The sequence below is a fragment of the Corvus cornix genome, chromosome 8 (genome assembly GCF_000738735.6).
Source record: "Corvus cornix cornix isolate S_Up_H32 chromosome 8, ASM73873v5, whole genome shotgun sequence".
NCBI lineage: Eukaryota > Metazoa > Chordata > Aves > Passeriformes > Corvidae > Corvus > Corvus cornix.
Window position 1 is genome coordinate 30,641,453 of NC_046338.1, and position 24,858 is coordinate 30,666,310.

General features: G+C 44.2%; 1 protein-coding gene across 4 annotated transcripts in view; it reads left to right on the forward strand.

Annotated features, from left to right (window-relative positions):
• Positions 1 to 24,858, forward strand: part of RASAL2 (RAS protein activator like 2) — a 163,765-nt gene that overhangs the window by 17,487 nt on the left and 121,420 nt on the right. The window contains exon 1 of one of the 4 annotated variants that reach the window (XM_039555804.1): positions 20,873 to 21,089. The exons of the other annotated variants lie outside the window; for them this stretch is intronic. Coding sequence (XP_039411738.1) covers positions 21,041 to 21,089 — 49 coding nt within the window. The 5' untranslated portion in view covers positions 20,873 to 21,040. Of the gene's footprint in view, positions 1 to 20,872; positions 21,090 to 24,858 lie in introns of those variants that run through there. 4 annotated transcript variants of the gene reach the window in all.

Below are 24,858 nucleotides of genomic sequence, written 5' to 3' on the forward strand. Positions count from 1 at the left end.
GTCCAGAGAAGGCACCAGGATGAGCAGAGGGATGGAGCAGCTCTGCTGGGAGGAAAGGCTGGGAGAGATGGGAAGGTTCAGCCTGGAGAAGGGAGGGCTTAGAGGTGGCCTTGCAGTACCTGAAGGGAGCCCCCGAGTCAGGTGGAGAGAGACTATTTACTAGAGCATGGAATGATAGGACAAGGGGAAATGGGCTCAGAATGAAGGAGCGTAGGTTTAGCTTAGATATAAGGAAAAAATTCTTGCCTGTGAGGGTTGCCCAGAGGAGCTGTGTCTGCTCCTTCCCTGGAACTGTTCAAGGCCAGGTTGGACAGGGCTTGGAGGAACCTGGTCTAGTGGGAGGTGTCCCTGCCCATGTCAAGGGGGTGGAAATGGATGATCGTCAAGGTCCCTTCCAGCCCACACCATTCTATGATTTTATAACTCAAGATTACTGCCATCTTCTTGAAGCTGGTGGAGTCTCAGGCTGTTGCACCACATAGGTTTTAGTCTTGCAGCTCAGCATTCTGACATTGCTCTTCTTTGTTCGCAGCTCAGGAGCAGCACCAGAAATGTCAAAAAATATTGTACTGATCTAGGCATGGTCATAACATGCATCCTCTGGCATCCCTCATTTGCATCCAAGACTTGTCTTCAGTACTGGCTCAGTTTCCGTAACAATCTCATGTTCCATATGTTGTCCATGATCGCTCCAAAGCTCCTGCTTCTTGAGTTTCTTTCCCATCAGTAGCTTTGAGTATTTGTCCTCGTGCCTTGAGCATTTCGTCTGTCTCGCACTCTCCCAAGCTCGTTGTCAGCAAGTCGAAGAGCTGCAGCACACCAGTTAAGAGATCTGAAAGCTGGGTATGGGAAGGCTAGGCGAGCATTTGAAATCAAAATAAAATCTCCCAGCAAAATAGTGGCACAATCAGCAATTCTAGCATGTAAAACTGTTTTTTTCTAACCTGTCCCTTTTCTGCCCGTGGCTCCCCCTCACCTCCCATCTTTTGCTTACCCCTGCTGTTTGGGCTTTGGGGGTGCGACACCTATTTTTAAAGATGCATTAAATGCACTAGCTGAATTTAGTGACTAGGAAAACAGCACAAGAACAATGTAATGATTGTCAAAACCTCCTATCAAAACCTCTGTAACAGAAATAAACCCTGGATAAAATGTGTGACACTTTTGAAGTGATTGCATCTGTTAGTACTGAGGATAGACAGCAAAGTCTAGATATGATTTGATTTTATTCTTTTTCCTTTTTGAAACTGCCTGGTTGCTGGTAAGTGTCAGCATTATTGCTGTCTTGAGGCTTTTCCAGTGACGGCTTATTAAAAAATTGCACGCTCTCAGAACTGCACTATTTTAAAAATGGGGGGTTGGGGGGGTTGTGTGCAAATGAGGAACTAAACAAAGAGGCTTTGGAATTCCAGTCTGATGCAGAGGAACAGGTTCACTGCTGCAGGAAGAAATTCTTCCTAAGAAACTTTTGGGAAAAAGGAGGAAGAAAATAGCAGTGCTTAAGCCTGTGACCTGCTGCACACTTTGACAGTGTTTCAACATCGACATGGATACAAGCAGTAAAGATGGAAGATAGGAGTAAAAGCACCTCTTGTGAAAATAATACCACCAGAAGAAACAGGTTTTGCTGTCAAGATTAAATGCTTCTTGCACTTGTATTTTAAGCAATGTTTTGCTCTTTTAAAAGTGTTTGAGGAAGACAGAGATCAAGCAGGAGACATGATAATTACACGAAGCTCGTTTACTTCTGACATGTCACGCCAACCATTAAATCAGGAGATGTGATGAAAACAGGTTTAGAAGGTTGTTTTGCTAAGCCTGAGCTGCTCATTGTTTTTCCATTTTAGTTTAGTTGTAAATTTGTCCTGTAAAATCAGTGAAGGCATAAATACATACAAATATTACGGCCTTTTAAACTTGTGTTTCTAACAAGTGGTGTAGGAAGCTGCTGCTGCCTGTTGACCCTGTCCCTCTGAACATCAATAACAATATGTTTATTTTTCCCCATCTCAAATGTTAAGCTGTTGATTTCAGTGGTTTTGACCTTCATTTCCTGTTGGAATGAGACATCTCTTTTTGGTTTTTTTTTTTTTTCCCTCCTTGGATTTGAAGGCTGACCATCAGGAAGCAATGTTTTTTGCTTATTTAAAGTTATGCAACACATATTCATTCTGTACTTTTTCTGTCCTTGGTTTCAACTTGTAATATCTCAGCTTCTTCCTCATTTACTCCAAACACAGACAAGAAAAGGGCTGTCTTTCCTCTTGCAGGCTCTAAGCCTTTAGTAACACTGAGACTGATATTATCAGCAGGCTGAAGTTCATAGGGTGATGCTTAACTGAGAAATAGAGAGTGAGAAGGAATTGCTTTGCTACTGTACTTGAAGATTTTTCTCAAGTGGGAAAATGGAAGTCCCTGTTAGAAGCTCAGCTCGATGCCATCAGCGGTGCTGGGGTTTGAAGGTACATGGTTAGAAAGCAGGCTGACAGTGCGATACAGAGGAGATGCACAGCATCTGCCATGCCTCAGATTGGACAGATTCTCTTCAGTAAACCTGGTCACTTAAATTTTACCCTAGTTTTACTTGTCCGATTAAATATTTTAGGTGAGTTCTGGCAGCTGCCTTACTTAATGTACATGCAATTGGTTTCTTCATGTCTTCACTTTTGCCCTGCAGTCTTGTTAGTCTGATCCTTCTTTCAGATAGCATCATTAAAATACCGGTGCATTAGAAAAGTGCCAGGTTTTTAACATCATCTTCATGTAGCCTGTGTGCATCTATATTTCGTAGCAATAGTGCATGCACGCTTGCATTTTTTTTCTTCTATATTCTTTTGTTCCTCTTTCCCCCAGTGTATTAACAGCTGTGGTAGATGAACCAAGAGCAGGGACCCCTGCACTATGTCAGGACTCAAGACTTCAGTGGTGACTTATCTGAAGCCTTGCCTGAGTAATGGCTCTGTCAGCATTTGCTGGAGGGGATAAATTTGGCTTCCCTGGTCACAGAGTACTAGCCTGACTTTTCTGTTAACACCTTTGACTCTTTCTTTGCTGGCTCAAAAAAACCCCAACAACTTAAGTAACCTGTAGCCAGGGTGGTGCTGGAGGTACAGTACATTTTAATCCTGTCTTTATTTCAACAGTATTTTGATTATATGAGATGGAAAAGTTTCAGTTACTCTGTGTCTACTTGGTATCAGCAAATCACAGGCACTGTATCACTGTTAACATTCTAAAGAAAAATATTCTTCACATTTAACTTTGGATACATTTTTCCTCTATTTCTTATGCTTGTGATCTGAGAGATGGGAGTATTTTCTCTCCTACTTTCCTCCTTCTCCCCAACCTCTTACTGTTTCTAGACACCGAGAGAGAAGCAGGATACGTCAAAAAATTTACATCAGGTTTGTTTGCAGTGACCTGCCAGACTCTGTGGATGTTGCTTTGTAGAACAGTTACCTAGAAATTTGGGTCCCCTCTTTTAGGATGGACCCATTACCTCCAAACTGTTCTGGCTCACTGACCTTGAATAGTGTATTTGTAGAACACTCATCTTCATGAAGCAAATGCAAATCTACCAGATCCCACATGTCCCAGCAAGAGGCTTTCTGTCACTCTAATTCCCTTATCATAAACAGCAACTTCAGTTGTCCCCGAATTCTGGCCCATCTGTCTCGGATTTACTAGAATAGTATCATGGTTTAAATAACATCGCCTCCATTTGTGGAACCAAACATTTATTGTTTTATCTGCAGGCAGAATTGATGAATATTAGTGTTTGCAGGGATAAATGGCATTTTATCATGGACTCACAGCAATATCCCACCTGGCTGCACCTGCTGTCTGAGACAAAGTACAGGGAAAAGTGATTTACAGGTGGACTTCCAGGCCCAGAGGAGAGCCAGCACTGTTCAATCTCTTCAAAGGACATGATTATAAATGATTTTTTCCCCTAATTTCAGCTGTCTGTTTAAATTTTGAGTTTTATTTTTGTGATCAAATGCTTGTCCCAGCTCCTTTTCCTGGCCAGTCTCAAGGATTACTTTTCCCCGTGCAGAATAAAGGATGATAACGTGCTGCAGCCTGGGGACACATTTGTTTGAGCACTGTCCCATTTGATTAGGCATCCTCGGTGAACCAAACCCACTGCTTTTTTAACCCACCTAGCACAGAGCTGAACTTTGTTTCAGATCAGAATCCCTGGTATTTATGCTGATTTCACAGATGGTGAAACTTTATTTTCCAATTTTACAAGCTGATTTTACAGATATTCGGGGGAAATCATCCTACCATGTAACTAGCATCAGTAAGCATCAAAACTTTTCTGTCTCTTTCCAGTATCTTTTTTGCTGACATTTTTTCTTGTTACAGTGCTTTTTGCAGTACTTCCATATCTATTTTATTCCTGGCTTGTAGCAACTGTGAGGAATCTTTTAAATAAGGACAGTTGTTAGTGTGTGTGGGTTTGAGAAGTTACGAATTCACAGCTACTTGAGTGTGCGGGGAAAAAATAGCCCTTTTTTTCCAGCCTTAATGATTTGAGGAGTTTTGGGGGAGGGCAGGGAGGCATCAGTCATTTCTGCAGTCATTTCATGCTGCTGGATCCCTCTGCATCCTCCAGCCTGTGTTGGATCCTCTGGTGGGTTTATGACTGTGGTCAGCGTTGCGAGGCAGTTTGTGCACACGCTCTGCTGTGTTGGAAAGCTTCATTAATTAGAGGCTTCTTGTTTTTTTCCTTGATATTTTACTGCTCTCACACTTGCTGATCCCAGGAGGAGGTGGTTCCCCAAAGATACAGCCCAAGGCACAGCCACTCCTGCTAGAAGGAAAGGTTCTACTAACCTGGTTTAGTGCAGGGCAAAGGGTGCTGTGAATTTCCTCCATTCATCGATTTGCCACTCCCAAACAAATGAGTAGTCTGTCCTTGTTGGATCACCTGATGACTAGCCAAAGTTTAGGAATAGAAGGACAAAGTAGTATGTGTGCTGTCAAAGTAGCTTGTAAACGTTTGATTATAGGGTTAGAAAGAAAATAATATGACAAGAAAATTCAAGTACAGATTACGCATGTAAACCAGATTCTTCCTGGGCTGTTCGGGGAGCCTGGCAGCACAAGCTGCTGCTCCTCACTAGGCTCGATGGCTTTGGGATTTCTTCAGGCTTACAGTTCTCATACTGAAATCACTGCTGAATGCAGCCTTCTCCTTTAGCCTAAAATAAAACAGCCTAGTACCTGTGCTCTGCCCAGGCTGGGCTTTGAGAGTCGGGTGTGAGCATGGGGGCAGGATAGTTTTCCCCCTGTGCTCTCAGCTAGCATAAAAAACAGGCTGAGAATCTTCTCTTAATTTTTCCACTTAATTTGCGCATTACTCATACATCTGTTGGTTTCTTGCATCATTTTTGGGTCTTCTGTCTGTCTTTGCCTGTTTCTCAGGGTTTGGGACTTGGGTTGTCCACAGACCTTATGTGCTTCTACCTTCCCTCTCCCTGTGAGCACTGCATGAAGGCTAAGTGTCACACATATGACAGGTTTGCCATTCCCTGCTTTTTTTTTCTTTAAGCTACCTTCCTTCCTTTCCCACCACTTCTTTTTAGCATTTTTAGCTGCTGTAATGTTTCTGCTATAATTAGCTCTGAGCATGACTGTTATCTTTCCAGAGTTTAATTTTTAAAAGACAGTCTAGAGGAAGTAATGCTCTCTTGGCTGAAGTCCTTTTATTGTTCTGGCCAAGTGGCCAGCTTGGTGATCGTAACACAACAGGCTTTGAAAAAAGTTATCTGCCTGTCCTCTTCAGGTCCTCAGTCTGGATAAGGACCTGATGTACCATGTGACATTGAACTTAAATATTGGACACACACTCTCCCCCCAGTGCATGTGCTGGTTTGACTGAGTCTGGATTTGTGTAATTTCTCTATCTAGGTCATCAGTGAAAATAAGCTCAGGGTATTATATGCAAAGCAAATCTGATTTTTGACTTGTTCCCTCGTGAAGAAGAGTTCTGTGCAGGGTGTTGATTTTGCAGAGGCTGAGGCTCGACTGCACGGAGGGGAGAATTGTTCCGTGCTTTGAAGCTTGTGCCAATTCAGGCTGAGCTGGCGTGGTGCAGGCCGTGCTGGGGTGTTTCCTGGGCTGCCACAGCCTGTGCCCTGCTCGCTCGGAGAGCACACGGATCCCAAGGGACTCTGCCCTGGCTCTTTTGCCTGCAGCTGCCCGTGGTTGTCCTGGAGCTCTGCTGTGCTCCTTCGCAGTGTTATTTGGGTTTTAATCTGTGCCTTATGTAGGGTAACTTTTTACCCCGTACACCCTTTTCCTTTTATCGTTAGAGTGAATTTTGTCTCCATATTTGCTAGTGTGGAATTTTAAAAATAAATAAATAAATAAATTGAACAGGATACAGGAACAGTAACTTTGACTTCACCTTGCACCATCTTGCAAACAAATCAGCGGCTATCGTCCTGCCCTTCCCAGAACTGGGTGTGGTGGCTGAAATAAAACATCTCACAAAGAGAACACAGCCCTATTGTTTCAGGGCAGCAGAAAGATGACTTCTGAAGGCTGAAGTGAGGGGTTTGGTAGTTATTTTTACTGTGGATGTCTTTTTTTGTGGGTTTTGTATTTTCAAGTAGGATATTTGTGCTAGTCTTCCTACTTTTTTTCCAGTCTTCATTATTTTATTGATTATCTAAATAAAGAAGTTTTACAAGAAGCCTTCAGGGCCAATCTCCGTAATTTGAAGCTCGTTTCAAAGTATCTGCTCCAGTTTAATTGAAGAATTTCAGCGAGTGGTGGCTTAGCTTTGAAGTTTTCCTCTGCACTGAGGAGGGATTGCACGAAGGAGAACCTCCCTCGATATTTAGCCTCAGAGAAATGTTCGCATCCCTTTCTCTTCCACCTCCTCATTGTTTTACATGCTTAAAGCTCATGCTGACATGCTCTCTTGAATCTCAGTTTGAGTTTTCAAGCTGGGATTTTCCTTATGCATTTGATGATACAGTGCCATGCAGGAGTCAGCCTTGTACCTTAAACCCAGTCTAGATTTAGTGCGTGACTAGGAAACAGGACAAGAAGGCCCCCTGCATAACTGGTATAATTTCTCTTGCTGAATAAACCTGTTCTTATGATTATTTCTTTACTGGCAGCAGTCCCAGAAGGCTTCTGACTGGATGTTTGTGCACACCTGTATCCTGTTTTGTGGCTTGTGCCCATGGATGGAGTCTGAAGTGTCTTTGGTGTAAGTGTAGTGTGTACGTTCCTCTTGGAGAGATGCTGGATACTGAACAAGATAGCTGGACTTGGCCCAAGGATGACTTGTGGAAAGCTTGAGAATTGTTTTATGAGAAGAAAAGCCTAATGGACTGTAAGAGAGTTCCTGGGATCTTGGGGTGTGAGTCTCCCAAAGAACCCTGGATGGTGGTGCAGCATAACTGAAGATACAGGGAAAACCACGTGTAATAGAAGTGTAATTTTTGTTTGTGGCTTCTCGTGCCAAGTAACTATGTGTGGAGACCCTTGTTCTCAGTAACATAAGGAGTGGTCTTTGTAGCTTTTGGTATTATTTACTCCAAACATTCACTGACACTGAGTGTGTTAGAAAGGAGGTGATTTTTAGGGTGGGTTTTCCCGCTGAAAACACAAAGGCAGAAAGAAGCAGGAGCTTCTTCCCTTGCAAGCACCTGCTGCCATGGGGCGTTGAGGTGTCTGAGCACAGCCCCAAGTTTGACATTTCAGCAGGTCTCTTACTGATGTAAGTTCACATAAAGTAACACTTGGCAGTGTAGAGCAACATTTTTCTTTCAACTTCTGTTTTCATTTACAAGCAGCATTGCTCAATTAAAAGTTTTCCCTTTAAGATCTGCAGCTATGCCTTTTATAGCTGATATTTCAAACATATTCCTGTGTGGCTTTTCCATCTCCTCTATGTTTTCTGTTGGAGAAAATCTGATACAAATGGCTGATTTAAAACAAAAATTATAATTCAAGTATCCTGCTTTACTACAAAGCTGATGATAAAAACTTTAGAACCTGAACATCTTGTCAGAGCAATCATTTCAGTTTGTTTACTGTGGTGGACTAATGTTTGATCCTTCAGTCACATTTGGAAATACAAAATTACAAATTTTAAGAACTTCCTCTCTGTTTCAGACTGAAAGCTCAGACTGCATAAAATCCAAGTACGGTAGAGCAACATGTGCTCGTCAAATGAGTGAAATATTTGACGTCCTTCAGCTCTGCTAACAAAAGGACCATAGTCTGTGGAATCCCTGATGCCAGCTGTGTTGAAAGTTGCTGACTTGGCCTGTGGCTGTTCCCTGCTCATACAGAATTACACTTTCACAGACACAATTCGAGCTGTGTGCAGTTTTCTTTTTTTTTCCACAAAGAAAAAACAAACATAAGCTCAAATATAAGCAGAGAAGTATGTCAAAGATGCAAAATAAAAAGCAGGCAACAAAGCATGTTTATTTACAAGAGTGTCTTTGTGAGTAATTTTGGTTTCTGACTATGGTTTGCCACACCTTCATTTCCTTATGCCTTTTTCCTTTTGTTCATCTTCAGAAGCACTGCAGCTTTGCCTAATTCCTTGAAGAGGAATGTAATAAAATGATAGTATTTCTAAGGAATGCAGCATCACATCTGACTGTGCAGCCTTCCTCATGTTTGCTCTTCGACTTCTTGGGCTCTGCTGCATGCAAATAATCCTCCTTCTTTAAAGGGCTTTTCCTTTGTGGTGCATATAATATAGATGAAAAAAACCAAAACAAAACAAGAGCAGCTTCTGCTCTGTGCTTTGTCTCTGTTGTAATGGGGAGAGGTGAGTAATGGAGAAGCCTTCCCTTTTTTCTAACCACGGTTCAAAAGCCAGAACAATCTGTAACATGTCTAGGATGCACGTTGGGCTGCTTTGTGTGAAGATCAGGATGTTGTACTATGGAGGGTTTAAACAGGGCTGAGAGCCATGCATGGATTTGATGGCATCTGTAGTGGCTACTTGCAAAAAGAGGAAACTGTGATACTCTTTAGCAAACTTAAGTATTTCCCCTAATATTTTCTGTTCTAGAGAATCATGGCCTTTAGTGGTAGGACTATGATAAAATGGAATTAATCTGAAGTTGTAGAAAACGTGCACGTATTTTATGTGATTTATTTTGGTAAGCTTGACCTGTGAAAGTAAATACCTGGTTTACAGTGTTGTTTACACAAGAGAGCAGTCAGGAACATGTGTTTCTTTGAAAGATGACTCTCCTGGCTGCAACACAATTTTTTGGGGGGCTCTTGGCATCAGTTTGCTCTGCAAAATTCATTGTGCTCCAGTAGTTATTCTCCCTGTGTGCAGGAGGAGAGCTGGTAGGGTTGACTGTCAAAGGGCTGTTGGGCTGAATAATTCCCTGACACATCTTCCTTACTGCAGAAGAAGCTGCCTTCTAAAGTCTAAAGGATCATTTTCCCAGCAATAAAGCCGTTAGGAAGTGCAGCGCTGTGATTTTCACTTTGCTAATGCAGCTGGGAAACCCTTCGGTTTAGAGGCAAGCCGAGAATTTCTATTGCTAATCTGCGATATTAAGGCAAATTAGAGTTAACTGATGTGCTTCTAAATGTGGCCTGTGTGAAATGAAGCTCCTCGTAGTGTAATGTGGGTTGTTTTTTTTTTTTATAGCACAATTTATTATTCTGTAAGTAGGTAATTCCTCATTGCTGATAAGCGCACGTCTGGTCTTCCCTTCTGCCGTCGCGGTTCCCTTGGAATAGCGCCGCGCCTTTTGAAATGCCAGTGATTGAGTTGTGGCCCCTGGAGGGGCTGTATTTAGACTCACTGTTAATAGATCAGCTCGTTCATGTAATTACCGAGCTCTGACAGAGCAGCTTCTGTAGCTCGGAGCACATTATTGCTTTCCATTTGCTCTGAGAGTCGCAGGACAGCCCTTCACGCTTGGTGAGGAGTTTGTGCCTTTAAAAAATGAAGAAATCATTTCGTAGCTCCCAACAGACCTTTCAATAAACGTTCGCGAGTTCCGCTTATCCGTGAGATAGTAGGAAAATGTTTTCCTGTCTGATTTGTGTGTCATGACTTCATTGGCTCGAAATGACACCTTTTGGAAGTGCCTCTCCTGCGGGGATGCTTTGTCTTTGGCGCTTGGAGTGACAACGCCCACCTGTGTCAGTCATGGACTTCACCATGCTGAAGGATCCTCGGTGAAGCCGTACCTGGCTTTGCAGCAGCTCTGTTCACCTGGCTGCAGGGAATACTGGAAGGTGTTGGAGACAGGATTTTTTCCTGAGGCTCTTCCGTTGGTTTTACTTGTGTTTACTTGTCCCGCGTTATGGAGCGGGGTGAATGAGGCCGCGCGGAGACAGGGAGAAAGGCTTTGTGGTTTTTATTAGCAACAACTGTGCAAGCAAACTTAATTTGGCATTCTGAAGCCCGCTGGTGGTGTTCCAACTTTACCCCTCAGCTGTTGCTCGCTGCATTGCAGAGGCCTCTGTAATCTAGCAATTTCTCATTGTCTCCAGCCCCTGCCATTTATAAGTGGGGACTCAGGTTGCATAGCAGATTAAGTGAGCATTCCCTTTTATTTTTAATTTTAATGAAAGCGTCTCCTCCAGTCATAGGAAAAATACACCTGGCACTCACTAGCCAGGGGATACGTGCTTGTTAGCTGAGGTGGAAAATACGTGTATGATCTTGTCCCCTGTGGTTTTATAGGAAAGAAGCAATAATATGCACTTCGATTATGACACTTCCCATATTTCATCTATTCTCCCACTCCCAAAACAACCAGTCTGGTTTTATTATTTCTCTTCTTCCTCCTCTCTCATTTCCTTCTTCTGTAGTTCATGGTATTTCTCGTCCTGCCTCCTTTGTCTGTGTGCTTCCCTTCCTTACTGCTGCCCCACGTGCAGGAGGGGTGCCATCTTGCTCATTTTTAGATCAAAATTCTTATCCTTTTGATAGGGATGTTTTTTAGGATCGCTTTTATCTGCTCTCTTTTTCAGCCTGTAGGAGAACTAGAAAGGTTTGCAGCAGGTGCCCCTTAGAGGCCAAGCCTTCTCTTCTCTCCATGCCCAGGGGACAGTCTCTACTGTCCCCTCACTCAAACTCCAAGTTTGTACTTTCATTCAGGAGAATAAAAGCACAAGAGGACTTGTGGGCATCACTCACCCTAGCCCTGCTCCCTTCAAGCAGTCATTTACATAAAACCATTTTGCACTGGTTATTCTAGGTGGTTATTGACATGCCAGTGGTGAGTTAGCATGTGAAACCATGCCCTGGGGGTCCAGAGTGCCTTTTGCCTTGCACAAAAATGGTATCCCAGAGCTATTTTATGCCGGTGGGGAGGGCTTCTCTCTTGGGAACTAAATTTTTATCTGCCTATTGCTTGCACTGGTTGCAGTCCAGCAGCCTGTCAAATGTCTGACTTACCCCCCTCTTAGAAAAACTTGAGCAGCTTTGGCATAATACTCAGCTGACATTCTCCAGCCGCCTGGTGACTCACAGTCTTGCTCATGAGAAAGCAAGGAGTGGTTGGGTCAACTCTGCTCCAATAAACAAGGCAACTGGTGCTTATGCTTAAAGGTATTCCTAATTTCTGCAGTAAAATCGGCATCTCATAAATGCTGCCCCTGCTTCGTGCTTTCCCCCTCTCCAGACAAACATTTGAAGACAAGGAGAGAGAGGAAGGTTAGTGGAGTTTTTTGCTGCTTGGTAGCCTCTAACTGTAGTTCAAACAAAGCCCAGGACTACCAGCACACAGGAGGGAAAATTCACAAAGTACCATTTAGCAACACACCTGGGGTCTGGTGCGAAGACGTGATTTGCTTTTTTGGGCTATAATATCTTGTAGCCTTTTTTTTTTCCCCTCTCATCTACTCTAAGATACAAGGGCCATGAGGAAGAGTTGTGCAAAACAATTGAAAACAACTGCCTGTCTGTTCTGCTAAAGGAAAAACAATTGCTTCACTAGACTGCCTATTCAGACTTTCACACAGCCAGTGTGTAAATCCACGAGTTACCATAAGGGTCAGTTTTGATTCCCACGATGGCATGGGGCTGAAATGCTCGCTTGAGGTTTTGTGAGGGAAAACACATTCCTTTGCACGTGGATTGCAGTGGGCTTTCAGGGTTATTTCAGAGAGCAAATTACAAGATTCTCCTGTGGTTCTGAACTCTTCTGTTTTCCTTACCAACATGCCCAAGATGAGGGATTAAGAGTAGGTTTCTGGCAGCTGTCTGCCAACAGCAAAAGCACGGCCTCATATGCCGTCACAGCCATTAAGCGTGTCTGGTCTGTGGTGGGAGAGAAGGGAGATTCCAGGAGGAGAAAGGCAGAGACCAGCAAATTTCTTCTGCAGTTATCCAGCAGGACCTAAGCAGTCTGGCCTCTAAGATTATAAATTCCTGCTGGGAGGATCACTCCAGGTGGAGGGTGGCTCTGCACTGTCCTCTCGCACAAGTCCACAGACAGAACAGTTGGTTCTGTTTATTTTGTGCTGGAGAGGTTTCATAACATTCCTAAAGCAGTATCACCTCTCACTGACAGCAGTATGACCTCTCACTGCCACCAGAATTCTTTCAGAAAAAAATCCCCTCTACTCCAGAGCTCAGTGGGCCTTGTTACTGAGGAATGGGAGGTAGAGGAATGCTTCAGTACCGAGGAGTGACTTGGGGCAGCTGACAGGGGTGCATGGGAAGTAGGACTCCTCCCTTTTGGAGGGGCCAAGCTTGTTTGGTGGCCATGAACTGTCTCAAAGCTGCAGTTCCCTGCAGAGGTGACAAGCTGGGGAGGCAAAAGGGCTTGTATACCTCTTGCATTTTTAGTACTTAGCCTTAAGACTTAAGGGAGTACTTTAATATTTCAAACACTATTTTTAATAGGTGAGAGGAAGACACATTGTCCTGTCCTAGAGAAAGGTGGTGGGGTTGTTGGTTGGTTTTTAAAGTGGTCATTTTGGTTGGCTGACCTTCTTGGTTAAGAAAGCCTTTAGTTAAAGATTAATATCTGCATCCTTCTCTTATCATATTGGCACCCACAATAAACCTATTTCAGACTTCAAGAATTATCGATAGAGCTGCAATGAATAAATTTGATATCATCAGGGGGTGATTGAGAATGAGGGAAATGGATACCTCTGAGTCTCTTGTACCTTGCAGAGTAGCCAAAGCTGCAATTACTGTCAGTTAACTGTATGTTCTGTTACTTACAGAGATAAGATTGTTCTCTAACAGAGCAATAGCAGTATTTTGTTCTTTTAACTTGGCACTATCCTACAATAAAATGGGAAATTTATTAGCATGCTAATGAATTATGTACTCTTTCTGCGGTGCACCAGCAAGTGAGCTGTGTGAGGAGACACTTGTTCTTTTGTCTCGTTAGCATCTTTTGGCTAGAAATCCACCTCTGAAACAAGAGGTGCAGGGGAGGCTGAGATCTGATGTGTTTTTCTTTGCACTGGTGCTGACAAGAAAATCGTTTATCTCACCTTCCAGCAGAGCTGGTGGCAAGAACTGGGAACAGTGCTGTGGTAACAGTGATCAGAAGTGAGATGGATGTTCTGCAGGTGCAAACAGCATCTCCTGCCTGTGCTGAACACGGGCTTATAGCAATGCACTTGTCTCTTCTATGCAGCCCAGAACTATTTTTCTAGAGGAACGCCATGTGCATTCCCAGCTTTGCTCACACTGGGTGAAGGACTGCAAAGTCCTGTGTGAGGACCCAGGAGAGTACGTAAAGACTAACCCAAGTATGTATTTCTTCTGGTTTTGCGCCATTTAATCTGTTGTAGATACCTCATCTTATTTTAGCTTCCCATCCTCAGTCTCCCTGACTTCCTGTCTTTTCTTGCCTTTCATCTTTAAAACGTGGGGTTTGATTAGGAAGCTGTAATCTCTTTACAGTTCATTTCATTTAAAAGCACATTAACCTGCAGAATGAGCCACTGGCTGTTTCTTGTTCAATCTCCAATGAATTCCCTGTTTGTCTGGGTGCTGGGTTATTCACTCAACAGTCAAGGGAGGCAATTAGGCCGCTGGAGGCTCCTTGTGGCTGAGATCTGCCAGGCTGGCACTCGCTGCGGTGTGTCAGCCACAAAGGCTTTACCCCTTACTGGCAATGGCATCGTTTGTGCAGTTCTTTTTCATCTTTTGGTTCAGATTTCCCATCTACTGAATTTAGCTCCTTGTCTTTTTTTTTTTTTTTTTTTTTTGGTCTGGCTCAGATTGCAGCTCAAAAGCAGGCTTTAGTATGTCTTTGCTTGCACGTTTATGCAGAAAATTTCCTGTGTCCCAAGGGAGGGAGAACAGTGGGAGAAGAGAGAACAGTCTACAAATTCTTCCTTATCAAAACCCTTTGACAGAAATTAAAACTTCACTTTTTTTAATTTAAAGTTTCACTTTAAAATACTGTATGAGCTTCAGCAAACTTAATTTGTTCATGAAGAATGTTGTGTAAGAGGTGAGAAATGCTTGTCACTGTGTAGCTCATATTTTGGTGGAATTTTTTGCCTTATCCTTGCGGGTTTTGTGTGGAGGTGGAACAGACAATTGCAGCCAGCCATGGGCTACCTGTCTTGTTCTGCCACCACCTGTAGCTGCTGACGGGACAAGGGAGAATGGCTTCCTGCTGAAGGAGGGTAGATTTAAATTGGGAATTAGGAAGAAATTCTTCCCTGGGACGGTGGGCAGGCCCTGGCACAGGGTGCCCAGAGAAGCTGTGGCTGTCCCATCCCTGGAAGTGTCCAAGGCCAGGCTGGATGGGGCTTGGAGTGACCTGATCTGGTGGAAGGTGTCCCTGCCCGTGGCAGGAGGGTGGAATGAGATGAGCTTTAAGGTCCCTTCCCACCTAAGGACATGGGAGCTAGACTCGCTGCACCTTGCACATCCCTCTGTGAAAGGACCTGACCTTATCTCCCTGTTCTCTTCTCTCCTTCTCTTTTTTTTTCACGGTGGATTGTGCAAACATGGGTAAGAGAAGCTGCAGGGAGAAGGGAACTTCTTCCAGAGGATGTGGGTTGCTGGGGAAGAAAGGGAGACCTGACTCAGGGAAGGAGTCTGAGGTTTGAAAAAGTTGATAGAAAACAGCTCTTGGAAACCTTGGTGAGGACTGCACCACGTGCTCAGACCTCCAGAGCCAAGGTGAACTTCATTGTTGAGGGGAGGGTGAACCTCAGCCCTGTACAGAGAACTTGCAGAGCTGCTACTGGGAAGTTTTGATTTTTGCAGAGACTTGGATAAAATAATGAGCTGCATTTTAGAGCATTCATGCTGCAGAAAAGGGTGACTCCATGTTTGTGACTTCTTTACAGTGTTTTTTTTGTCCTGTCAAGAGTTATTAGGGACATTTGGTTTTGATGTCTTGGATTCAAGAAGACAATATGCCATTTTACCAGCACATTTCTGGAAGGGTATGTGGCTCTCCCCACACCCCCTCCTTGCTCTCTGTGGCCTGTAAAGCCTGATCGTTCTATCAGTCACAGCAGTGTTAGTGCTGCCTGCAGTTACTGATGATTTTCACTCTGTTTCCAATTTTGCTAAAGCAAAACAGAGACATGGAATTGCTATTGGCATTTAAACACAGTAAATAAATGCACTTCTGCTCCCAAATAAAGACTGTCCCTGGAGACAAATTTATGGTGATCTCCCATGTAGTCTCAGTGCTCTTTTCCTTGCCTATTTTAATTCCTAGTTAATGTGCAGAGAGAGGCATGGTATTGGAGAGGCTTAAAACATGGAATTTTTCAATTCGATGGCTTTTTCCAGATTGGACACAATTTTTGAGGATGGGAGGTAGGGAGCTGGTGAGTGTCTGTAGAGTTACACTGTAAATAAACAACTTAGTAACTTTTTTAATAATACTTTGATCTGTGGTTTGTTTTGGGGGAGGTTTTTTGTTGGTGGTTTTTTTTTTTCCCAAAGAGAGTCTTTGAATGCAGACTCTGCAAATACTTTGAGAATGATCGAAGCTATTAATGCATCATTGATTTCCTCCATTGACTTGTCCATTAGATATTAAATCTCTTCTTTTTAACAAGTGTGTATTTTTCTGTTTCAAAAGCAGCCTCCCACTGTCCCTTGCATAGTGGGAAGCATCTCCTGCTGCCTTTCTGTCGCCTTGCCAGCCTTGAGACTTGGTTTCCAAGGGCGGTTGAACACTTTGGACTTACCCTGCCTTTCTGCTGGAGTTGGAGGGGTTGGGGAGCAGATTCACCCATTGCATGGCCATCCAAGCCAGTTTAATCTGTCCTGCCTGAACAGCTCATGCTACAGTTCTGTGGTTTTGTTGGCAGGAGCAATCCAAAATGCATCTCAGTGGTGTCCTGGATGCTCCCTGTGTGCTTTCTTCTGCCCCTCCTCTTTCTTAGTCCAGTTGTAAGAATGTTTTGTTAGATGGTCACTGGTAATGAGGGCTTTTAATAGTAACAGCTGCTGTAAAAAACTGCTGAACCGCATCTGTTTCATAGAGCTCTGTGAAACTCTACTTCTAATAATACATATCACTTAACCCCTAGAAAACCCCATAAAAACGAGGAATGATCAGCCCTGCACAGAGACTGTATTTTTGCAGTTCTGAAACAACTTGTTGAGCTGCATGCCTGGGAAACAAAGTGATTTGACTCACTGCTTATATTTAGTACCATTACCTACTGCATTAGGTTCCGTTTTCTTCCGAGCATTAATGTTTTTTGCTCAGGAAGGTTAACAGGGAAAACGCCCAGCAGAAGGCATTTTTATGCTTATCGGAGGGCAAATGCATGGAAAACATCAGGTCACTGTGCTGGGTGTCAGCTTGTTGGGGGTTTTTTTTCTTCTTTTTTGAAGAGTCTGTAGAAGGAGCAGTGTTTAAGGGTGGGGAGAGGATGTCCTTCCTTTTTGGTAAAGCCTGTAAAGTTAGAGGAGCTGGTGGATCCTTAGTACAAATGTGACCTGAAATCACAATGCCCTCTTTGTCGTGGTCCAGAATTGTGTATCATAAATTTATGAGATCCCAACCTTCAACTATACCTTGTGACTCTACCTACCCAAGGTGATATTTTTTCTGGTCTTGAGTATATTTGTAATTGAGACAAAAATTCTAATTGCTGGTTTTATATGTAATAATAAAAATAACATGTAGTCTTATATTTCTGCTTGGAAGAAGCTTTTACTACAATTTTCTGTGATCACATGGGAAGCAAAGGGGAGATGCGCAGGTTTAAAGTGCTGCTGGTGAAGCTTTTGTCTAAAGTTTAAATCTTTGAAGATTGTTTGAAAGCCTTGGCTCAGCTCAGGAAGTTGCATGATTCCTTGTGTTTCTGGAACCAGGTGAGGAGCTGTAATTGGCTTTTCACCAGTGAAGTGTAAAACATTCTGTTCAGTTTGGTGTGTGACAGGTGAATGAATGCCCCAAACACTGGGGAAGTGGTGTTGAAAGTGGAAGCGAGTGGAAGAGTTGGAGCACAGCTTTGCCGGTCTGAAGCCTGTGTGCTGCTCTCCTTTCTCCTTACAGCCATCTCTTGTGTTAGTGTTGGTCTATCTCTATGCTCTTCAAGGGGTTAACTGACCAAACTCATCTTTCTGTGTGACCTTTAATGGATCACACATTCAAGACCATTTTTCTTCGGCTTATGAGGTTTGAGAAGCTGCAGAGCTGCTCTCACATTTTCCTTTCTGAAGCACGAAGGGCTCTGATTCCTCAGAGTGCTGGGAGCAGCAGTGTTTTCTCTCCTTTGCTCCCAAGCAGTCTCATCCTGGGGCTTGTTATTTTTACTACATGGAACCCCTCTGTAACCAGGCTGGGGAGCCTCTGCTGCCTGCAGTGGTTGCTCTGTGCATTGGTGCAAATCCGAAGTGTCCTGCAGTGTCTCCTGAGATTCCCTGTGATAATCACATCACCCTGCCAAGGAACTCTGTTAATATTCATGTGGTAATCATTTTGGTACTTGGCAGAGATGAGGGTGTTAATGTGAAGCCTTCTTTGGCTAATGGGTATTAAAGAAATGGTTTGTGTTTCGTACTCTAGCAGTGACTTCATTACACTTGAAGAATTAAATTCTGAGTGTCTTTTGGTAGATGTGTACATAAAAAACTGTATTGAGGCAGTTAGGTGGCATGTTGGACTGCACCAGCCTCTCCCTCATAAGAAAGATGGAGACCTGTTGGTGCGAGTCCAGAGAATGGCCATGAATATAATCTGGGGAAGGAAAGGCTGGAGCACCTCTCCTGTGAAGAAAGGATGGCAGAGTTGGGGTTGTACAGCCTGGAGTAGAGAAGGTGCCAAGGTGACCTTACAGCACCTTCTGACACCTAAAGGGGCTACAAGAGAGCTGCGAGGGAGTTTTGACCAGGGCATGCAGTGATAGGACAAGGGAGAATGGCTTCACACTGCCAGAGGGCAGGGTTAGATGGGATATTGGAAGAAATCCTTCCCTGTGAGGGTGGGCAGGCCCTGGCACAGGGTGCCCAGAGAAGCTGTGGCTGCCCCATCCCTGGAATTGTCCAAGGCCAGGCTGGAGCAACCTCATCTAGTGGAAGGTGTCCCTGCCCATGGCAAGGGGTTGGTATGAGATGAGCTTTAAGGTCCCTTCCAACCCAAACCCGGTCTAGAGAAGGGGAACAAAGACAGAGGGATAATTTCTCAGTGCAACTCTTGCATGCTAGCAAGGTTTTCCTGGTGAAATGGAAATGAAAGGTTGAAACTGTGTGCAGTTCTTCCACAATGAAGCATTGCTTTTCAGGCTTGGACGGTGGAATGAGGAGAAGGAGCCCTTTGGCAAAAGGCCGCTGGGCTTTCACACTGCTTTCCCCTGTGCTCCCTCTCCTCTCTGCAGCTGACTTCTCTTATGTGGAGGGTTGTTGTGAAACTTCTCCACTGTGGAAAGATTCATGTGAATTTTCATTTTGAGAGCAGCATTGTTTCTTTATTGACTCCAACCCCTTGATCTTGCAGTTAACCTTAAGGGATATCAGCAATTTAATTGTACTTTACTTCAATCAGAATTTAATTTCTTGAAAGACTGGGTGAAAAGAAGAGGGGGAGAAGAATCTGCTGTTGCCTTATTAAGAGAATAACAAAAAACGGTGGTCTTTCAGTAGCCAGCTTTGCAAGGTGGTAATAAAAAGGGTGTTTGAACAGTTGCAGATCTCTCAGTGTTTTAGTTTAGATGGTAAAAAGCCTTTTATGAGATAAGTGGTCTTTGAGAGAAAGATAAACAAAAGCATGGCTGAACATGCATAGGCTGGCAGCTCTTCCAGACAGGCACTTCTCATCATCTTGAGGCTAAGGATTGCCCAGCTCCCAGCCTTCTCCTCACTCAGCCTTTTGTCCCAGCCACAGTGGGGCTTGGTTTGAGAAACCCTATGGAGGTCAGGCCCTATCTCATTAGTGTTATCAGCAAAGACACTGCCTGCCAAAGGCTCCAAGAACTACCATAACTGGTGTACTTTCAGAGACAGGAAGAGTCTCCAGTGCTGCAAAGCCACATGAATCTCAGCCTTTCCTGCCCCAGCTGGATGGGGGAAGTCCACCTTTGGACTTGTGTTTTCCAAGCACTGCATTACTGTGAGCAGGAGGGCTGCTGTGGCTGTGTCCCAGCCAAGGTGAGAATGGTCGCTGTTTGGCTGACCCTTGGGGATGGCCCAAGACTGCCCTGTCCTTCTTCCCTCTCCTCTCCTTCCAAGGACGCTGGGATGTGGCAGGCTTCCCTGATGGCAGCAGACATGCAGGTTTGGAGAGCTGCTGCTGGACAGAGCAAATGGGCAGTCTGTGTGTGTCTCTCTCCCTCCACACACCAGGTAGGACACGCTCCAGAGCCACCCAGCTTGTCACAGTGTGCAGCAGGGTGTCTGTGAGCACAGCGCTGGACCCAAGTGGCTGCTGCTGTATCTCTCATGGGCTCTGCTTGCCCTTGCTCATCCTGCCTGCCAAGTACATGGACCTGCTGGGGAGCCAGTGGAGTTGTCAAAGAAATCATCATCTTCCTTTGGAGCATTTTGGATCAGTGCAGCTTGACCTGCCTGCTCTCTTCTCCATCAACAGAGCTTTTGTTGCCAGCAGGGGAGCAAACGTTAGAGCCCCCTGGATCTGTGCAAAAGGGTTTGATGCATGCTGGTGGTGTGCTCTGTTTGCTCAGAGATGGAGCTGCTGTGAGGTAAATGCCACAAATGGTGGGGAAAGCCACTGGAAACTGAAGGAGCCTGAGGCTTTGTGTGGTGAGGTGGAGATCTCTCCCAGAACACAAGCAGGCTGTGCATGAAACGTTGTGGGGAGGATGCGTTTGACTCCTGCCACATCCCTGCATGCACACTCATTTCTGCCGGGCTCACCTTGTTCCTGGAGAGCTGGGGGCTGCCTTGTGGGGCAGGTTGGTAGCCAAAGCCATATGCTCTGAGCCACACAGCATCTCAGTGTCCCTCCTCTCTGCTCCTCCACTGCTCCTGCGCTGCCAGGTGCAGCAGCTGTAGCTGCTGGTACAACTTCTTTGGCTTGTTTCTGCATCTGCCTCCCCTTTCTTTGCCTTCTATCCCTGGAGTGACTGGAACACTTTTCATGCACACTTTTTGACCAGGCACTTGGAATGCTTATGGGACGCCTCGTCCTGGAAATCCAGGGGACCTCTCCAGAGGAGGAAGCAGCGTCTCCTGTTTGTCTTGAGTTACCCTGTCACAACAATGGCTTCAGAATCTGCCTAATTTAAAAGCTAGTTTTAATCTGATGGGAAGATGTTTGTGTATTTAAAATAGTTATTCCTTGCTGGAGCCACTCCCTTCTTTTGTCCTTCGCTGCTGGACTTTTCGGCTTCGCTTAGCGAATCCGCAGTGCTTGTTTACGGCCGAGATACTGGAGCATGAAGAAGGAAGTCGCTCCGTTTAACACTGATTCAGTTCCAGGCTTCCTGTGCGTGTGCATGCACGCGTGTGTGTGTGTGTGTGTGCTCAGCCCTGCTCCTCCAGTTGCTCTGCAGCCTCTGGAGGAAAAGCCACGGCGCTGGCATAGACAAGATGCAGGTGTCTTTTTTTACCTCTTCCACCTGGTTTGTGCCTGAGCAGGTTTAGACAACAGAAAATTCCAGTATGGCAAGCCTGATGAGGAAGATGCTGATGCAGGCAAAGACATGGAGTGGTGAGTACGGGAAACATCTTGCCTGATGGGAGAGATAACTGCTCAGAAGAGTTTGGGTGCCTGGGAGGAGAAATGTGGTAGTGAGCAGAGAGCTGTTGGGTATTGCTGCTGTTCCCATCTTTCGTCTCCAGTGTGAGATGGCAACCTGAAAATGCCAAAACCTTTGTCCATGGAGAAGATGGCTATCCAGATGAATGTGTGTTTAAAGTCTGTGTCTTAGCCTGCCCTGGGATTTCTGCCTTAGCTTGGCTCTGTAACAGCAGCACCAGTCTGTCGAATTTGGAAGTTTTGGAGGGAGTGGGGAGCTTGCAGGAGGCGGGCATCTCAGGAGCATTCAAACTGTTGTGTCAGCTGTGACTGCACCAAAAGATGAGGTTGAGAAGAAAACAACGCTGATGAGCTGTAGAAGAAACTATTTTATTGCTTTGTTCCTGTTCTTTTGATTTGGCAGCAGGTATCTGTCTGGATTTCAGTTAAGGTGCTCTCGTGTTGCATGGTTACAGAAATTGTCATCAGCAGTGTTGGGTATTTTGGATTTTAAAGTATTCCAGTAGCAGCACCAGCCTGTGCCTGGGGTTTTTCATTTAAATTTATGGTGTTTATCCAGCTCTTAATTGTGCAAATTAGTGTAATTATGGAGCATGATTATGTGCATACCCGGTGACTGTTTTTAAGAGGCTGTCTCAAATGTCAAGAATTGATTTTATTAGCCTTGTGTCTTTCTGGTGCAAGCACCTTTCTTCATGCTGCTGCTCTGCAAAGCAGGCATATCAAACTGCCTCAGCAGGGAACAATTTCTGCAGTGCCATGTCTGAGGGAATGACTCTTTAATAGGGCAGAAGGCTCTTCAATGACTCTGACTAATTAGGACTGATTAGGTGAGTTATCAAAGACTGAAACAGCCCTCCTGAAGCAGGACAACTTCTTTGCTCCAGGTTGGGATAAGGATAGGAGGACACAGCCTGAGCCACATGTGGTAAAGTTTATCCGAGTGCCAATTTTATCAGTGTGCGGATTTTAATGAAAAGTTGGTTTTGGAAATGAGGGCTTTTGTGTGTGTTACTGGCTGCTGCCCATCTCTGCCAGGGCTGCAGCTGAGAGCATGTTTGTGGAGGGGGCACTTCAGGCACAAGCACTTCTCTCGTGGAGAAGTTACGGACGGGACGTTCCAAGTACTGTGTTGCCCTTTGCTGGGAAGGAGGTCTTGTTGCTGTTCCCTTCTAGCCCAAACTCACTGGTCTCTCCTTACTCACTCAGGACTTCTCAGAATCCCTGAATTTCTGCCTTCAAGAAGAATGGAGATATAACTTGAAACAGAGTAATCTCCTTGATTGCTTTGTGACAGATGTGGTGTGACAAATACAGGAAACTGTAGAGCAGATCTCCTTGATCTCTCTATAAATAGCTTAGGACTTTGGGCAAATTAACCAGTCTTTACTAAAAGAAGCCGAGTGAAAATAAATGTCATAGAATCATGGAATGGTTTGGTTGGGAGGGACCTTAAAGCTCATCTCATTCCAACTCCCACCTTCCACTAGACCAGGTTGCTCCAAGTCCCCTCCAACCTGACCCTGAACGCTTCCAGGGGTGGGGCAGCCACAGCTTCTCTGGCCAGCTGGTGCCAGGGCCTCCCCACCCTCACAGGGCAGAATTTCTTCCCAATATCTAATCTGATCCTCTCCTCTGTCAGTGTGAAGCCATTCCCCCTTGTCCTGTCACTCCATGTCCTTGTCAAAAGTCCCTCTCCAGGTCTCTTCCAGGCCTCTTTTACTTGCTGCAGGGATAAGGAGAATGGAATTATTCTAGTTGAAATTTCACTTAAAGAAAAAGTCAGTCTGAGAATTAATGAAGAGGTGTTTTTTTTATAGGCAAGTCTAGCAGATATTAAGTGATTAGAGCACACATTTGCCTTGTGTCCATACCCTGTGTACATTTCTTCAGAGAAGTTTTAGTCCATCAATGTTTGAAAGAGTAATTTGTTGTTGAGAGAAACAGAGCCAGTAGGGCAACATGAAATAGCCTTGGCTTTGATAACTTTCAGCATGATTTCAGAACCCCTGGAGAGCTGTGTTCTTTTGGTTTTTTTCCTTAAATCTCATTATTTACACTGCGGGGAGGTGTGTTAAACGGGTTTTTTCTAAATGCCTGCAGGATGTTAGGAAGTTGGGGGTGCTGGGAGAATGGGAAAAAGGGAATGTGATCCTGGAACAAGTGTACCCATTGAAAAAGCACTTGGACAAGGTGTGTAAATATTCTGCCCCAGGGAAGCCAGCCTGGTTTCTGTATTTGGGGGGTGTTGAGTGCTGAGACCTCAGTTCCATAATCCCAGCCTGCTGCCCAGGTCTCCACACTAGTCCATGGATAAAAGGAACACAGTTAGCAGTCAGATGGAAAAAGAAATGGCACAGGAAGGAAACATTATAAAGAAGCACAAAGGACACTTACAGTATTTATTTTCCAGTGTATATGGAGTGGGTAGCAGCAAAAATACAGATCTCCACCTTAGTTTAGTCTGTGTTGTCACATGTAATCTTGGCAGAAAAAGTCTGCTGCAAAAGAGGCTGATTTTGTCTTTAGTAAGCAGTCTTTGATGACCATTCTTCTTTATTTAACACTTCTCATATCATTAAAAAATAACATTTTTGTCCATTCTTAGTTGCTAGGGAGAGACTTACTTGAAGGAGATCTGAAAGTGATCATAGGTTTGTGTGGTCCAAATTCATGCATTTGATTAGGCACCAACAACTTAGAGCAGCTTTCAGAGATTTCAGGATTAATGAACTACATGAAACATCAGACTTTAAAAGGGACTTCTAAGAGGTGACTTGTGTATAAGAACAGATGTGGTCACATCCTATTTCAGCAGGATTTATATTCCACATACATTGAGACAGTAGGTTTTTTAATGACCTCTACAGAATGTATTGTTTTCATATAATGAAATATTTTTATTGACTCCTATTAATGTATAAATATGTTTAAGGTTGGTTATGCCAGAGAACTTGTGAACCCTTCATGAAGTGGTGAAACTGAACATCCTAAGGTTTTGATCTTTATTTAAAATAAAAAGGTTATAAAATGTCATGGTCAAAGTCAGCAAATGGCATTTTGCAAGCCTAACAAATGCTGCTTGGATTTATCTCTCCTCTCCTGAGATCTCTGCTACTTTTAAATACTCTTTAATTTGTCTGTCTGATGGTGTACAACTGCAGAGAAAATGCTAACTGTTCTTTGGATTTGGGATAAACTGAAATAAGCTCGAGCCATGCCCTACCTGAAGAGACATTTAAGTCAACTGAAACTGGTTGTTCTTGAACACTGTTTGTCTTATAAAATATAAAAATACAAACTGGATGGAAAACTCAACACGTTAGAGAACAGCAAAGTGACAAAAACGTAATGAGAAGGGCTCAGCTAAGCAGTATCCTTTGTTTTCTGACTATGACACCCCTTATTTCAGCTGCATCCCCACAGATGATGCTGCCATATCACCTGGGGGTTCTGCCGGGTGACAGTGGATGCAGGAAGCTGTTAAATGAACTTTCAAGTTGTCACATCAAAGCTCTGAAATAGCAGAAAAGCAGAAGCCTTAAGGGTTGCACCATCTTTACCTTGCTGTCTGCTGGCAGGTAAATAATGGCAGCACCTGGGATCTCGGGTAATTTTGTTGGAGCATCAGGAATATCTTCTGTCTGGAGTGCTGAGGATGAGACATCAGGGACCTTTACCTTTCTGTAGGGCAGTATGGCTGCTAAGGGTGGTAGCCCCT